This window comes from Cricetulus griseus, assembly GCF_003668045.3.
Source record: "Cricetulus griseus strain 17A/GY chromosome 1 unlocalized genomic scaffold, alternate assembly CriGri-PICRH-1.0 chr1_0, whole genome shotgun sequence".
Classification (NCBI taxonomy): Eukaryota; Metazoa; Chordata; class Mammalia; order Rodentia; family Cricetidae; genus Cricetulus; species Cricetulus griseus.
This window is the reverse complement of record NW_023276806.1, coordinates 65938671-65956380: the sequence shown is the minus strand read 5'-3', so window position 1 is coordinate 65956380 and position 17710 is coordinate 65938671. Positions and strand designations below refer to the sequence as shown.

The 17710-nt window shown below is 49.5% G+C and overlaps 1 protein-coding gene across 2 annotated transcripts; it reads left to right on the top strand.

Annotated features, from left to right (window-relative positions):
• The first annotated feature begins 439 nt into the window (after positions 1-439).
• On the top strand, positions 440-17118 carry Ubqln4 (ubiquilin 4). Of its 2 annotated transcripts, none has more exons than XM_027393137.2 (11): positions 440-597; positions 2123-2274; positions 2601-2806; positions 3168-3430; positions 6211-6369; positions 10020-10245; positions 11305-11444; positions 11891-11974; positions 12104-12219; positions 12845-13031; positions 15259-15559. In XM_027393137.2, exons 1-11 carry the CDS (start codon positions 490-492, stop codon positions 15310-15312), a joined length of 1695 nt encoding a protein of 564 aa, XP_027248938.1. In that variant the 5' UTR covers positions 440-489; the 3' UTR covers positions 15313-15559. The 2 variants fall into 2 exon arrangements, with proteins under 2 accessions (XP_027248938.1, XP_027248937.1); XM_027393136.2 differs by having other exon boundaries at positions 490-597; positions 15416-17118.
• Positions 17119-17710: the final 592 nt, after the last annotated feature.

Below are 17710 nucleotides of genomic sequence, written 5' to 3'. Positions count from 1 at the left end.
CAAGGCTCAGAGAAGCCACGTAGGCAAACTCCAGGTCTCTGGATGTCCTCGATGGCCCCCTCGGGCCATAGCTATGCCTGCAGAGGTGTTAAGGGCGTCCAGATCCAGGAACGACCCCAGGCCTGGCAGAGATTCCGCCTCCTAAGAAAACCCAGTTACCCCAGGGAACAGAGATGAGGCGGCGACACAGAAAGTCCTTTGTCCCGATCGGGGGGGAGCCGCGGGCATCGCCGAGGCTCGGCGCCCGCTACGCCGCCCTCTGGGCTCCGGAGAAGCTTGCCCTGACCAGCTGCGAACCCCGCTCGGTCCTGGGCCGCCCCAGCTGCAGTGCCCCCCCGGGCCGCCCGGGGCGCTGTGGCTGCGGCTGTCCGGAGGGGGCGGCGGAGCCTTGGGGAGGGGCGGGAGGGGGAGTTGGAGGCGCCGGAGTCGAGCCGGGCCGGGCGGGCCGGGAGAGGAGCCGGGCGGGCTGGCGGGCGGCCGGGTGGCGGCATGGCGGAGCCGAGCGGGGCCGAGACGAGGCCCCAGATTCGGGTCACCGTCAAGACCCCCAAGGACAAGGAGGAGATCGTGATCTGCGATCGAGCCTCGGTCAAGGAGGTAGTACCGCTGGCGCTGGAGGGAGGAGGGCGGGAGCGGCGCACCGCGGGGTCAGCGCTGAGATGGAGACCTCGGGGACGGCCTGGCTGCGGGACGGGCCCCCGGCCGGGGCGGAGCCCACGGGGATCCGAGCTGCGCGAGGGCAGACGAGGCGGGTAGGGGGCGCCCTGCCTGGGCTAGTCCGGCGAGCGTGGTGCGACGGGTTTGGCCACGCTACCAGGGCTGGGGGCGTGGTGGGGGAGCTTGAGAAAGAGGCACCTGGCATGCGGGCGCCCCGAGGGTCCTCGGCTTGAGGGTAGAGTGCGCCACCGTTACTGGTGGAGGTTCCAGGCGCCGAGGCACAGTGTGGCCCGAGTGAGCTGTGGCTAAGCTCCCCCGGGAGAGTCGCGTGGTGAGGGTACTCTCTCTCCGTACAGATCCTTCCTGCTCGCACATCGAAACGGTTGTGTTGTTCAGTTTTCTGCTCTAAAGGATTTATTGAGCTCCGTAGGTGCTCAACAAAATAATGTTGAATGAGCGAGGGACGATTGCCTGTGTTCCCCACTGCTTGAAGCTGCTCCAGAATTGCAAATAGGCGGGGCTTAGGATAGGCCATCTGGTTGGAAGCGAGGGATCTTTGCTTAGCAAGTGCACTGTTTATAATTAGAGTATGTGTTGTGTTTTGGAGGAGCTGATATAATCTAGAGAGTCTAACTCACCCCAGAGTAGCCTTTGATACCACTATTGCTCTCCCATGCAAGGATTTTACGGTCCTGGCCCGGCGGTGGTGGCGCACGCCTTTAATCCCAGCACTCAGGGAGGCAGAGGCTGTCGGATCTCTGTGAGTTCGAGGCCAGCCTGGTCTATAGAGTTGAGTTCCAGGACAGCCAGAGCTACACGGAGAAACCCGGTCACGAGGGGGAAAAAAGAATTTAAAGTCCTTCCAGAAAGGCTGAGTTGGAACACGGCTCTTATTGAGAGTGTGTCTGATGGAGATACTGATATACAAACCTGAATTCCTACCCCCCCTCAGATCCTTATCCTTAAAATCCTAGCAGAGGCAGGCGGATCTCTTCTGGGTGAGTTTGAGGTCAGCCTGGTCTACGTAGAGAGTTCAGGACATTAAAGGCTACATAGAGAGACCCTGCCTCTAAATAAATAAATAAATGAGATGTCCGGGATAGTAACTGACACACTAGATTACTCAACAGCTGGATCTATTTGTTATAGTTATGAGGAAGCTGGGAATAAAGTGCAGAGAGAAACTTCGAGTCAAGAGAAAGCTGAAGAGAGACAGCCTGAGACCAAGGCTAGTTGAAGGAGTTAGGATCGGGAGGGCTGCCCAGGTGGTAACTTTCACAGAGAACTGGGTGGTAGATAGCAGCTGGGGCTTTCTAGGGTTGGGAGACTGTATCGTGGAACTACTCGAAAAAGCAGATGTATCTCACTGTTAACTTAATTGCAGCTAGAGGGGCAGAGTTGAGAGTAGAGTCCTGGCAGTGCAGTACAGGCAGCCTCCACAGTGATCTCTGCCTCTTGACCACAGTTCAAGGAGGAAATCTCCCGGAGGTTTAAGGCGCAGCAGGATCAGCTGGTCCTGATCTTCGCGGGCAAGATCCTCAAGGACGGAGACACCCTGAATCAGCATGGGATCAAGGATGGGCTCACTGTCCATCTAGTCATCAAGACCCCTCAGAAGTAAGTTCAGGGAAGGGACTGACCTTGCTCCTAATTGGGACTTCAGGTCCTTTCTCACCTCTTCAACCACATGGACAACTGTTGGCCAGGCCTGGTGCAGGTGGATAAGATCTTACTCTAGGGCAGCCTGACTGACCACTCCCAGATTGCCTTAAAGACTAGTGATACTGACATCATCTCCCTGTCCTGGATGTCCCCTGCATCCTGCCAGCTTGGGTAAGGGTGGGGCAAGGCTGCTCAGGAGGTGGCTTGAGATGGCAGCAGCTACACAGCCAGTTTCCCACTTGCAGCCCCTCTAACTAGGATTTTCCATTCTTTGTCCTCAGGGCTCAAGATCCAGTGGCTGCGGCTGGTTCTCCCCCATCCACTCCTGACTCTGCATCTGCACCATCCACCACACCTGCCTCACCTGCTGCCCCTGCCCAGGCCTGCGGCTCTGGCAGTGCCACTTCAGATGCCGCCGCCGCCGGTGCAAGGGGACCCACCCCGGTGGCTGCAGAGGGGCCCCCAAGTGCTACTGCATCAATTCTCTGTAAGCCTTTAGGGAGGCTTGTGTTTACTGGGCAGGGAGTGGGCTGCACAAGGATGAAGAACAGCAGTCCCATGTGGGGAGACACTCTTCCAGCTTAAGCCATGCTGGGGTAGGGGTGGGGGGCAGTTTATGATGGTTTCCAGGATTTCAGGAGGGAGTAGAGAAAGAGGTGGCTGTTTCATTTCTCTCTGTTCAATGATATACTCAGCTTGGCCTCTGCCTTTAAAGAGGTCTCCTTGCTGGAGCTGTGGGAGTGATTGCAAGAGGGGCCCTTGGGGCCTATCCTGGAGACCCAAATTCACAGGCTCAATAAATCTGAGACGGGCCTGAGAGGTAGATTCTGACCTACTCCTTCCCACAGCTGGCTTTGGGGGCATCCTTGGCCTAGGCAGCCTGGGCCTGGGTTCTGCCAACTTCATGGAGCTCCAGCAACAGATGCAGAGACAGCTCATGTCCAACCCCGAGATGCTGTCACAGATCATGGACAACCCCTTGGTCCAGGATATGATGTCAAACCCTGACCTGATGCGACACATGATCATGGCTAACCCTCAGATGCAACAGTTGATGGAGAGGAACCCTGAGATCAGCCACATGCTCAACAACCCTGAGCTCATGAGGCAGGTGCGTGTGAGCCAAGGCAGGAGGAGGGAGGAATGTGCTGTCAGCCACTCCTAACTTATTATTTGTTCATTCAATTGAGCGGCTAAATATTGAATGCTTGATACAGTATGGAACAGATATAGGCCAGGAAATTGGGACAGACATGTAGGCAACACCCTACGACTAGTAATAAGGAAGCCTTCTGACCCTGCTCTTATGGGGCTTATAGAAGGTCTTCTGGAATTGTCACTGAGCTAAGACCTAAAGAAAGGCAGTGGATGATCCAAGGAAAGAAAAATAATGTTCAAGACCAAGTAAAGCAAAAGCCATAGGCTAGACACACCCAGCCGAGGAGGACACCCATGGAGATCATTTTCTTTTCTTTTTTTGTTTTTTCACGACAGGGTTTCTTCATGTATTTCACTGGCTTTCCTGGAACTCACTCTGTAGACCAGGCTAGCCTTGACAAAGATCCATCTTTCTTTGCCTCCCAAGTGCTGGGGACTAAAGTTGTGCGCCACCACCACCCAGCTCTTTTTTCTTTTTTTTAAATATTTATTTATTTTTGACACATGGTCTCTCTATGTAGCCCTGGCTGTCCTGGAATTCTTTGTATACCAGACTGCCCTCAAACTCATAAAGATCTTCCTGCCTCTGCCTCCTGAATGCTGGGAAAAGGTGTGTGCCACTATGCCAGGCTGCGGACCATTTTCTGAAGGCTGTTTCCTAGCAGACAGGATAGGTGGTCTTGTCACCAGGCTTATTGAGACCAAAGTCTGATTTACTGGCAGGTAACTCCCCTAACAACTAAGGCTTTTAAATTGTTTTCCAATTTGTTAGTTGATTATTTTGAGACAGGATCTCACTACATAGACCAGGCTGGCCTCGAACTCACAAGAGATCTGTCTACCTCTGCCTCCTGAGTGCTAGAATCAAAGGTATATACCAACCACTACATGGCCGTGTTTTTGGGTTTTTTTTTGTTTTTGTTTTGTTTTGTTTTGTTTGTGTAAGAACTTTTTGAGTGTTTGGGTATTTTTTTTCCAGCCTAAAACTGTATCTGTTTCATAGTGGTGACTCAGTAAATACTTATTGTATGGTAAATTGTAGATCAAGAGATCAGAGTCCTGTTAGGCTAGGATTGTGGGTCTAGGAAGGCATCATAGAGCACTGGAGGGGATTTGGGGAGAAGAAGGCACGTCAAGGAACAGGAATAAGTAGCTTGCTGTCTTCATTGTGACATCTCCGAGGGTTGAGTCATACTGACAGCAGCTCTAAAGAAGAGAACCCTCAGCCGTGCATTGGTGGCACACGCCTTTAATCCCAGCACTCGGGAGGCAGAGGCAGGCAGATCTCTGTGAGTTCGAGGCCAGCCTGGTCTCCAGAGCGACTGCCAGGATAGGCTCCAAAGCTGCACAGAGAAACCCTGTCTCGAAAAACCAAAAGAAAAAGAAAAAAGAAGAAGAAGAGAACCCTCATCCTCAGTGTTGCAGAGGGCTCAGTTTGGCTGAAGAGAGGGAAGTGGGGCTAAGGGGTGTCCAGTCTGAATCCTTTCCCTATCCAGTTTGATTTACCAGGATTCACAGTGTGGTTTTGGTGAGTCCTGGCCTAGAAGCCTGTCGGCATGATTAACTTCTCTGTGTTAGGGGACAATAGGTCTGCGATCCTCCCTGACCACATTTTCATATCTACAAAAGATGGACAGGAGTACTTACCTGGGATGGCTATTGTGAAAATGGTGTGACTTCAATTCTAGGTTATGTAGTTAGCTGCTTACTATTTACTCTTTTGGGGAAGGGGGACAGCCACCCAGCTCCCAAATAAATACACACAGAGGCTTGTTCTTACTTATGAATGCCCTGCCCTGCCTTGGCTTGTTTCTAGCTAGCTTTTCTAACTTAAATTATCTTATCTACCTTTTGCCGCTGGGATTTTTCCTTTTCTTACTTCTGTATATATTACTTTCACTCTTACTCTGTGGATGGTTGGCCCCTGGCATGTTGTCTTGTTCTTCTTGCTTCTCCATCCTCTCAGATTTCTCCCCCCATTTATTCCCTCTGTCTGCCAGCCCCGCCTATCCTTTCCCATGAAGCTATTGGCTGTTCAGCTCTTTATTAGACCAATCAGGTGTTTAGACAGGCAAAGTAACACAGCTTCACAGAGTTAAACTAATGCAACATAAAAGAACACAGCACATCTTAAAATAATATTCTACAACAGGTTATTTAGTTGCTGTTAGTGTCAAGCCTTGGGGATATTGTGATGAAGCCAGCAAGCCATTTATTCCTGTTCCTTGGACTGCTTTCTTCCCCCCAAATCCTCTCCAGTCCTCTCAGACACCTTTCTGAAGGTCTTCCAGTTCACCTTTCTGAACTGAAAAATTAGCCTCACAGGACTCCAATCTCTTATCCTATAATTTATCATCCAATAAGTATTTATTGAGTCACCACTATGGAACAGGTACAATTGTAGGCAGGAAAAAAATCCTCGGGCCCCTTCACCCACCTATTTTCTTACACTCTCTGACACCTCTGTGGATCCTCTAAGCCAAGAGAAAGAAACTGCTGCCTAACTCCATATGTGAACACCATCCCTCTCAATTCAAAAAAGGCAACCTAAACAGCCACAGAGAGGCAGGGATGAGGTCCAGATTACAGGAGGGAGGGGATCTGGTTTGCTGTACTTCCTGCCACTGTTGGGTGGTTCCTGCATTTCTCGTGTAGCCTCCCTCCTCGGGTCCCTTTTCCTAGCTTGGTATTCCTCTGGTTCCAGGGCCCATCTCATATTTTTCCCTTCACCAGACAATGGAGCTTGCTCGGAACCCAGCCATGATGCAGGAAATGATGCGGAACCAGGACCGGGCCCTCAGCAACTTGGAAAGTGTCCCTGGAGGGTATAATGCCCTGCGCCGCATGTATACGGACATCCAGGAGCCCATGTTCACTGCTGCTCGGGAACAGGTGGGGCCTGGAGGCAAGCAACAGGGGGGCTGGCTGGGCTCAGGGCTCCCCACTTCCAACCTCAGCAAGCCCCAGTGCTTCCCAGTTACTCACCAGTCTCCTGTGGGGTGGACCATGCTTGAAGGCATTTCCTCTGAAGTGCAGATCCTGTGACAACCATCTTGATGAGGACAGACTATCACAGAGGTCCCTAGGGAAGTAGATAAGATGGTGTCCAAGGGACCTGACATTCATTGTTCTGATAAACTCTTACACCAGAGGCTTAAAGGTTGGGGGGCTGACTTGCCACAAAAGTTAACCGACCCCAGAACAGTGTATCTCAGCTATTACCCATGGTTCATCTACATCAGAATCACTTGGGGAAACTTGTTAATAACATCGTTCCAGACCCTGCTTAGGACTGCTATCTGGTGAGTTGCTGTAGGCTTTTGTTTTGTTTTGCTTGTTTTTGTTTTTTGAGACATTTCTTTACGTAGCCCTGGCTGGCCTGGAACACAACATAAAACAGGTTAGCCTCTGACTCATAGAGATTCACCTGCCTCTGCTGTAATTAAATGCTCAGTGAACCCTTGTTTTTATTTTTATATTTTCAAGACAAGGTTTCACTATATAGCTCATAGCATCCCAGAACTTGAAATTCTCCCAAGCCAGCTTCCCAAGTGTTGGGATGGATCACCATGGGCAGTGGGATTCTGCACTTCCAAAAAAAAAAAAAAGAGTGAAAAAAATGTTTTTATTTTATATGGATGGATGTTTTGCCTACGTATGTACTTGTGCACCGTGAGTGGAGGGCCTGTGGAGGCCAGAAGAAGGGATCAGGTCCTCTGAAACTAAAGTTACAGGTGGTTCTGAGCCACCACGTGGGTGCTAAGAAACAAGCTGGGGACCTCTGGAAGAGCAGCCAGTGCTCCTACCTGCTGATGCGTCTCTCCAGCCCCATGCATCTCTAGGATTGTGCACTTTTAAAAATGTTTTATGAGTGTAGAATGTTGTTCACTGGTAAAGTGCTTGCCTAGAGTATGTGAGGCCTAGGGTCATTTCCACCTCCACCAAAAAGAAAAAGCAAAACAAAATAAAACAGCTTTATGAATATGAGGTATGGCATCCCATATCTATAGTCCCAGCATCTAGGAAGATCTGGGGTTCAAGGCCAGCCTAACTACATGAAATTCTGTCTCAAGTAAATAAATAAACAGCGTAGCTCAGTTGGAAGACTGCTTGTTTAACATGCACAAGGCCCTGGGTTTGAGCCCCAGCAACACATAGTCGTCTGGTTCTGTAATCCCAGTACTGGGGACCCAGAGGTCATGGTCACCCTCAGCTACACATTAAGTTCAAAGCCAACTTGAGAAACATGATACCCTGTCTCCAAAACAAAACTAAATTGGATAGTTGAGAAAGACAACAAACACTCCACCTAATTCCTAGCACGCACATTAAAGCATAAAAAAGAAAAAAGAAAAAGAAAAAAACCACTGCTTTTACTAAAAGAATAAAGCATTTGGCATCCACAAACCCGGGTTCATATGCCTGCTTTGTCATTTTCTAGCAATGTGATTTTTTGTTTTGTTTTAACGAGACAGGGTTTCTCTGTATAGTTTTGGAGCCTATCCTGGCACTCACTCTGTAGACCAGGCTGGCCTCGAACTCACAGAGATCCACCTGCCTCTGCCTCCAGAGTGCTGGGATTAAAGGCGTGCGCCACCACCTGACTCTAGCAATGTGATTTTAAGTGGTCCCTCCCTGAGTTTTACTCCCTTGCTTTCACAGTCAGGTCATCCTTTATAGCAGTCGCTCACACATTTTGCCTCAGGACACAATTATTCCCTGAAAAAATGAGAGAATAAGCTGAGCGTGGAGCATACACCTGTAACCCCAACTCTCAAAAGGCAGAGGTAGGAGGATCACTGGGTTTGAGCCAGTCTGGTGTACGAGTTCTAGGCCAGCTAGGCCTACAGGTGACACGATGCCCACCCTCCCCCCAAAAAGATGCATTCATACTGTAATCCCATTACTCTAGAGATAGAAGCAGGAGGATCAAAGTCCAAGGCTAGCCTGGGCTACTAGAGACTATAAAAAACAAACATACAGAAGTTACAGAGGGTCCCTAAAGAACTTTGTTTTCGTGAGTGGGACCTTTCAGTATTCACGGCCAGAAATTAAAAACTGAAGTCTGGGCGTGGTGAGAGAGAGAGAACAAACTTAGAAGAAAATGTGGCTTTCCAGAAGATATCTTTTAATGTATGATCCTGTAGGACAGTGGGCTTATCAGGTCTGCATTGAACATCCCCTGCTACACAGCTTTCATAATAGAGTAAGTAAAAACAGTAAATTGGCATTGAGTTATGAAGACTTTCTAGTCTTTCAAGGGTTATAGGGCCACATTTTTGAGAGCTGGTGTATAGGGATATTATATTAGAATAAATGTGCCAAGGCATAAAGTAGGTGCTCAGTAAATGGTGGGTAGTCACAATGGTAGTTCAGGGAAAGAGATTTAGTTGGTAGGTGCACCAGGAAGAACAGAACAAGTTAAGGACTAGAAGTGGTGGAGATTACAGGAATGGGAAATCTGTTCCTTTTTTTTTTAGACAGGGTTTCCCTGTGTAGCTTTGGAGCCTATCCTGGAACTAGCTCTTGTAGACCAGGCTGGCCTCGAACTCACAGAGATCCGCCTGCCTCTGCCTCCCAAGTGCTGGGATTAAAAGCATGCGCCACCAACGCCCTGCTAGGAATGGGAAATCTGAAATGGCACTAATGCATAGTTTGTGAAGCCAGCTGGTTATCTCAACAACAGGTATATGTAGAAGCCAAGGAGCCTCAGCTCAGCTCAAGGTAGATGATTGCTCAGCTGTCTGCCTCTTGCTTCAAGCTCTTAAGTGAGCCTTTGTAAAACTGAGCTAGTGAAGAAGGGTCCAGAACTGCTCAGCACACAGGTCCCCATAGACCTCTGTCCTAGTTGCTGGAGGGAAGAGATTTGGTGTTACCCTTGGGCAATGTGCCATCTGATGAGGAACAGTCCCGAGTAGTCTTTGGGAGCATGGGAGAGGGACTGGGGGATCCACCCAAAGGACAGAGGAAGGAAACCTCAAGGGAACCCTTAGCCAGAGCACTGCTCCCTGGGGCTTGCTTCGATGACTCAAATGCCTCTCATCGGACCAAGGAAGTGAGCAAGAGAGTTCTGGGCATTAGAATTACGCCAAGGTGGCAGGGAAAGAGGGAGCTGGGGGCAGATGGGGTAAATTAGCCAGGTCCGACAGCCTGCAACCGCAAACCTAGCCATTCCTTACTGAGCACCTACTGGTGTTAGTGCTGAGGGTGTAAAGGTGAATTTGACATTGCCTCTGCCCCTTAACTACTCCAAGAGCAAAAATACCTCATTATATCACAGGAAGATGTATGTGAAAGGTTAGGTCACAGAACTGAAGGCAGAGACCCACATTGAGCACAAGCCAGGGAAATGGCATCTTTCCTGGGGGCTATGGCTGTCAGTCACTAGCATCAGCCAGGTGCCCTCTGCAGGGTCAGGTGAGGGTGGAGCCAGTCCCTTCATCCCCTGGGGTGGGGAGGTTCCCAGGTAAGAGCAGAGAGGGAGCCTCTCCTTGTCCCTGATTTGTTTCAGTCCTTAACCCAAAACCTTTCCCTCCTCTCAGTTTGGCAACAATCCCTTCTCTTCCCTGGCCGGGAACTCCGACAACTCATCCTCCCAACCTCTTCGGACTGAGAATCGAGAGCCCCTCCCTAACCCCTGGAGCCCCTCGCCCCCCACCTCCCAGGCCCCCGGGTCCGGTGGGGAGGGCAACGGAGGATCGGGGACCAGCCAGGTGCACCCGACAGTCTCGAACCCTTTTGGGATCAATGCGGCTAGCCTGGGGTCAGGTATGTCTTAGGGTGGAAGGAGCTTAGTGGGGTCACACTAGGGCAACCCCTCTGCCCCAGGACTGAATGGGGTTCACATTGCTTCAGTGTATATTGAAAACAGGTGAGACTGAATTAAAGCTACAGGTCTCAGTGTCCTGGGGCAATGGCCCTGCCCCCTCAGAGGAAGCTTTGTTGTGGTTGTGTCCCTGGTAGTGACCTAAGTAACAGCTCATGAGTAAACCAGGCCACACCTCCCACCTCCATGAACACTTTCCAGTACCATCCAGTATAAACGGGTCAGTCAGAGTGGGAGATGAAGATTAGGGGAAGGGTTGCAGAAGAATGGGAACAATCCAGGGACAGGTGGTGTGATGGTTGAAGAGAAAGGTGTGCAGGGTTATCATGGACACAAATGCAGTTACACACCACCAAGTCCCAGGGGAGTCTCTGGACTGTGACGGGACAGACACGTGGCTCTAGGATGTCTTTTGTTAGAGTCCATGACTTTTCTGCACTCTGGGGGATGCTTTAATTAGGAATGTGCTTCCGTTTCCTTATTTATTAAGGAAGGACTGGCTCTTGATCTGTGGCTTACACACTATTCCTAAGTGTTGGGGGAATCTGGACCATCTCCAGAGGGAAGGACCAAATGGGAGCCAGCTCCATGTGTCCTACACTGGCATCCGCCAAACCATTAGGGTACCTGAGTGGGATTTGGCTTGAGAAGCAGGCCTCTGCAGCTAACGCAGGTTTAAAAGCCATTGCTCTCCATGGCATTTAGTTCTTTCCAGCTCACACTGTGTCTGAGCTTGGGGCAGGCACAGTCCAGAGGGACATAACTCAGACTTGGTTTCTAGCCAGTTAGCCCTTAGCCAAGTTGATGAGCCAGGTCCAGGATAAAACATTGTAAGCTAACTTTAGAGTCAGGAGCACTTGGACCCGTGTCATATGCTCAGATGCCTATGTGACATAGCTTCTGTTTCCCGACCACTCAGTGAAGTACGGTCGATGAAATGAAGTCTCTGGTTTCCATTTGGACCCCTTTCTTCCTGTCTTGTTCCTCCCTCTTTGTTGTAGGGATGTTCAACAGCCCAGAAATGCAGGCACTCCTCCAGCAGATTTCCGAAAACCCTCAGCTGATGCAGAACATGATCTCAGCCCCTTACATGCGAAGCATGATGCAGACACTCGCCCAGAACCCTGACTTTGCTGCTCAGGTATGAAACTGGAGAAAGGAAGTATTGCTGGAGAAAGGGTTCCCCAGTTTGCAGTGGCAGTTGAAGCACTCACGGGCCAAGCTGCCTAGGTTCATACTCCAAGTTCTGCTACTTAACAGCTTTGTGAGCTAAGCAAGTTATCTCAACACCTGTTCACCTCTGCAAATGGTAGCAACAGTAGTTCCCCACTGGCACGGATGTGGCACATGGGAGCCACTTGAAGTGGTAGCTCAAGTGACAGTCAGATAGGCCTGGGCACTTTATTGCTCAACACAAAGGTCCATTTCTTTAACTGCCCCACATGGGCTTTTGGAGTACTTTGAGATTTTCTTGAAATGCTGGTCAGATTTCCTGCAGTGGTGGGAGTGCTGTGAAGCGTCTGAGACCGTGGGGGACGTCTTAGAGTAGGATGACCCTAGCCTCCCCTGCTCCCTTCACTCTGGCAGATGATGGTGAATGTGCCTCTGTTTGCTGGGAATCCACAACTTCAGGAGCAGCTCCGCCTGCAGCTCCCTGTGTTTCTGCAGCAGGTGAGTGAGGACTAGCAGGGAGGCCCGGAATCCCAATGGCTAGAAGTTAAGTGCCAGACAGGCTGCGACTGAAGCTTACTTGCTGTTTCCTGCTGTCTCCTTTGCCCTTCTCTGCTCGTTTCCCAACAGATGCAGAACCCAGAGTCTCTCTCCATCCTCACCAATCCCCGGGCCATGCAGGCCTTGCTGCAAATCCAGCAGGGCCTGCAGACACTACAGACTGAAGCCCCTGGGCTGGTACCCAGGTAAGGAGGGTTGGTGATTAATGTTCAGTCTATCTGTCTGTCTGTCTGTCTGTCTGTCTGTCTCTCTCTCTCTCTCTCTCTCTCTCTCTCTCTCTCTCTTTTGGTTTTTCGAGACAGGGTTTCTCTGTGTGGCTTTGGAGGCTGTCCTGGCACTCTGGAGACCAGGCTGGCCTCAACCTCACCCTCACAGAGATCCACCTGCCTCTGCCTCCCGAGTGCTGGGATTAAAGGCGTGCGCCACCAACGCCCAGCCCTCTCTCTCTCTCTCTCTCACACACACACACACACACACACACACACACACACACACACACACACCATTGTACCATCTATCTATCTATCTATCTATCTATCTATCTATCTATCTATCTTTACACCATTGTTCCTTGGGCTAGATCCACTTTCCTGTTTTGTTCTGACTGCTTTCTCTTCTGGATCTCACATTTCCATTCTTTTCTTTTCCTTTCAGACTAAGTCTCCCTTTGGTAGCCTAGGGTAGCCGAAAGCTTATGGTCCTCTTATCTCAGCCCCCGAGGGCTGAGGTTACAAGCATGTTCCTCCATGTCCATTTCCCATCCTGTTCTGGACTGCTGTCTCCTAACTCCTGTTCTTTTCCTGCCTCCAGCCTTGGCTCCTTTGGAACATCCCGGACTCCTGTACCCCTGGCAGGCAGCAACTCTGGTTCTGCAGCCGAGGCCCCCACCTCTTCCCCAGGCGTCCCAGCCACGTCTCCTCCTACACCGGGTTCCAGTGCCCAGCAGCAACTGATGCAACAGATGATCCAGCTTTTGGCTGGAGGTGGAAACTCACAGGTATACAGGGCAACCACCCATCCATCCTGAGCAACATCAAGGACAGGTGGAGTAGAGGCAGCAGTACAGGCTTTGCAGGAGACCAGACCTGGCTGGCTTCAGGGCCTAATCTGCCACTCAGCACCTGCTTGGTACCATGCTGAATGCTCTGTCTAGGAGAGTCATTTACCCTGTTTCCATCTGCCAGCAGATGACGAAGGTCAAGGGCAGGGTCTTAGGCACAGGCACAGAGGTGACTGGGGGTGTAACCTCTGTGCCTCTTCTAGAAGCACCATTCTGCAGATGTCTGTGTAAAACACTCACAGGGCTGAGTCAGCTTGATCTCTAAGGTGCATCCAGTACAAACTGTGACTGAGAAATGTCAGCAGGGCACTGTGAAGGGCTCTGACAGACACTGCAGGGCTTGCTGTGTGGCCCTAGGGAAGTGTATCTAATCAAGTGGGCAGTGAACACCAGCCTTCTGTAGCAAGCTTTCTTGTCAGATGATCTTTAGACTTCCAGCCTGCAAATAATGACCCGAAGACTTATTATGAAAGCTTGGCCTTAGCTTAGGCTTTTTCCAACTAGCTCTTATAGCTTAAATTCACCCACGTGGCTTGGTTAACTCTTCTTAGTATAGCACATCCAGCTTGCTCTGAGTGTGATGGTAAAATCAGGTACCTAGATTCCTCCTTCCTGATTCTCTCTCTCTCTGCCTGGAAGTTGTCTATTCTCTCCTGCCTACCTATTAGCCATTTAGCTCTTTATTAAACCAATCAGAAGGCACCTTAGGCAGACATAACAGTGTAAACAAATACTCCACAACAGCCTTCCTCTTGCAGGGTCTTGGTCATGATCAAGATTTATGCTTCCCAAACATCACATGGGAAAACACTGGAGTTGGACTTTTTGGGGGCTGCCAGCTCACAAATAACAACACAGAGATTTGTTTTAATTATGAAATCTTAGCCTTTAGCTTAGAATTGTCCCATCTAGTCAGGCGATGGTGGTGCACACCATTAATCCCAGCACCCAGGAGGCAGGGGCAGGCAGACCTTTGTGAGTTTGAGGCCTGCCTGGTCTACAAAGTGAGTTACAGGACAGGCTCCAAAGCTACACAGAGAAACCCTGTAACAAAACAAAAAAAAAAGAATTGTTCCAACTAGCTCTTATAACTTAAATTAACCCATTTATATTAATTTATGTTCTGCCACGTGGCATTAACCTCTCTTTCATCTTGTACCTCCTGTTTCCTGTCTATGCCTGGCTCACAACTCTGCCTTTCTTCTTCCTGGAGTTTTCTCTCTCTCTGCCCAGAAGTCCCACCTATACCTCCTGACTACCTATTGGTCATTCAGAATTTTTACTACACCAAACATAGCAATACATCTTCACACAGTACACAAATATCCCACAGCAAAACATTTCCGAGAGATATTTATAGGAGTGTGTTGAAAGAAAAGGCTTGTCTTCTGTTAATAGTTGTGTTTATTGGCAGGTTAAAAAAATTAAGCAGGTTTTTTCCTTGCTGGGCGCTTCTCTGACCTTTCCTGTGGTAGTAGATGCGAAGACTATCAAGAGGGGCATGTTTAGCATTCAGCGTATTTGAGCGTAGAGCTCTGGGTTCTCTTTGTGCATGCGAGTCTGTGTTGGAGATCAAACCCAGAGGCTGCACATGTAGGTGAGTGTTCTACCACTGAGCTACATGCCTAGCCCAGCTTTAGCCCTTTTTTTTTTTTCTTTTCAGATTATTTGTTTCTATTTTATATGTATGAATGGTTTGTCAGCATATATGTCTGGGCACCAAGTGTGTGCCTAGTGCCCACAGAGGCCTGAAGAAGTATCAAATCCCTGGAAACTAGAGTTACAGACAGTTGTGAACCACCATGTTCTAGGAATCAAAGTCAGGTCCTCAGGAAGATAATCACTGAGCCACTTCTCTGTCCCAGCATCAGTCTTTTGAAGCATCTATTAACATCTTCTGGAGAGCATATAGGAACAAGCTGACCCAGGCCTACCAGGGACTTAGGAAGTTTAACAAAAATATCGTCTGTTTTATTGTTATAGTTATTTACTAACTTGGGGACTAGGTTCCCTGTCCTTCGTTTGCATCTCACTTTTCCTCAGCTAAGCACAAAGCCCTGGACTGGGGTGGGAGACAAGTGGATACAAGAGCCATCCTTGACCATGGGGGTGTTAGGGACCTACTGGTATTATGTATACACTCAAATTCAAACTGTCCCTCTAGGAGACAGGCACGGTGTTATATGCCTGCAATCCCAGCAGTTGTAGGCCAGCCTGAGCTACATACTACATAGCAAGACATTCTCAAACAGAAAGGAAGGAAGACAGGGGCTAGCCCTAGGATGGGCCCATGCCCACTTGCCAAGGCCTGCCTCCTCCAGGTGCCGGTGCCAGAAGTGAGATTTCAACAGCAGCTGGAACAGCTCAACTCCATGGGCTTTGTCAACCGTGAAGCCAACCTGCAGGCCCTGATTGCCACAGGAGGGGACATCAATGCTGCTATTGAGAGACTCCTGGGGTCCCAGCTCTCCTGATCCCTTGGCCTGTGCCTCCTGCCTTCCCCACCTCTCAGCGCCAGCCTTTGGCTCTCTGTCAAGCCCTACCTTCTGTAGCCTGTCTTCTTTGACCTCTACAAACAGCAGGGTGACACTAGAGGCATGGGCACAACCCCACAGCTCTTTCCAAGGATTTTGATTCGGTTGCTATCTAATGAAATCTTCTCTCCTGGCCCTCTAAGCAGAGCTATTTAGTTTGCACAGTTGTGTGGTCAGTTGGCCCTACCTCCTTGCCCACAAGTACTCTGGCAATGTTCAGTCTTCTCCCAGGGTCTGAGAGAGGAGGACCCCGCCTGGCTTCCTGGAAGTCTTCCATCAGTACCACTAGGGATTAGTTTGCCTTACATTTACTTTACTCTCTTCCTTTCCCTCCCTCACCTCAACCCAACCAGTGTTTGAATTTCACTCTCTGGAAAGGAACTGATGAAATGCTATAGTTTTCTTTCTCTACCCCTATTCTGCAAATTCATCCAGCATATTCTCATGGGCTCCTTTGGGACTCTGAGGCAGGGAGAAAGATGCCTGTCCTCTTGCCCAAAGGGAGCAATGAGTCAGTACTCTGGGCAGGATTACCAAGGACAGACAAGACCTGCAGGGGCTGGTGTTGAAGAGCAAGAGCTGAGAATTCCTGGAAGCAGGGACTGGGGAAAGACTGCCTAAGCTGAATGCTTGGAAGTTCGAATTGACAGTTGGGATATAGAAACACCAGTAGATTTCAGGTTGGAGAACCCAGGCTCAGGGCTGACAGAAGAGAGACTGGTGGAGTTTGAATTGAAGAATGGAGCTCAACAAAGCTGAGCAGTGCAACCTACAAGGAATCAAGTTGGTTCCATTGTCTCCAACACATGCATATGCACACACGTGACCCAATGACCCAGGACATGCCTATATCTTCAGGCTCCAGTACTTTGAGCTTCCCTCTCCAGGAGATATGATGGGGTTGGATCTTTCTCAGCAGTATGGAGAAGTTATACACATACGAGCATTCATGAAAGTTGGGAGTTGTGTGTTCTTTGTTGGTTTCAGGTTCACAACTTTGTCAACAGAGATGAGTGGGTACAAGGGCCAGCCTAGTGGAGGAATATAGCATTGGGAGAGCTGGGTCTCTGGGTCTTTGGTAACCAGATAGCATATTGGATAATTCTAAAGATAATGGCTCTAACGGATACCCTTACCACCATTACTCTTGTGGAAAAAAATAGTGAGGTTTCTCTTCCAGAGCTCCTGCCTTTCAATTCCTTGCTGGTTCCCTCTAGACCAGAAAGTTCTATTTGAGGAAAGGGTGGGAACAGTGATGCCTTTAATAAGAAATTAGGTTTAGCTCAGCTGGAGTACTGAGGAAGAGGCTGTCAACACATTCTCTCTGCTCTGTGGTCCAGCTACTTGGAGGATCCCTGGCTGGGAGATAGAAGAACCCTGTTCCAGTTGGGGAAGGGTCCCAAGTAGTCCAGACATGCCTGCCCTTTTCCTCTCTTACTTCCAACATCCACCCTGGCCTTTGTAAATAAATGATTTTTGTTGTGAGAGTACATTGATGTTGTCAGTGTTTATTTCTGAGGGAGGATTCAGGTGGAAGACAAGGTCATTCATTGCCTGTCTTGAGTTTTGGTGTTCTGAGAAGGTGTCAATGTAGCCCAACCTGGCCTGGAGCATGTAGCAGCCTTCTGCCTCAGTGTTCCAGTGATGAGATTGTAGGCTGAGCCTCCACACTTGCCTTATCTTTTATGCAATGAAGCTATGAGGAAAGTCTGGTGATATAAGATTGAACCATGCATGGGAGAAAGAGACTATGCTTCAGACAAGTTCTCAGTGCAAATTCCAATGCTGGATAAAAGAAAAGAAGAAAAAAAAAAAGAATCAAGGGGAATGATGACCCCTCTCCCAGAGATGCTCAAGACCACTCCCACAGGGTATTTACACTGCCTCCCAGAAAATAGACTTTGTGCCTTTTCCTGTCTCCCTTTCCCATATCCTCTCTGGGGAACTGGAAGGCCATCAGGGAGCATTGTATCCATTAAACATGGGCTTTTTCTAATTCTGTTTGATTTGGTATGATTTGAATTACTACATCAGCGGAGGTCTTATTAGGGTGTGGAAGATTCAACAACCATCTGTAGCTCC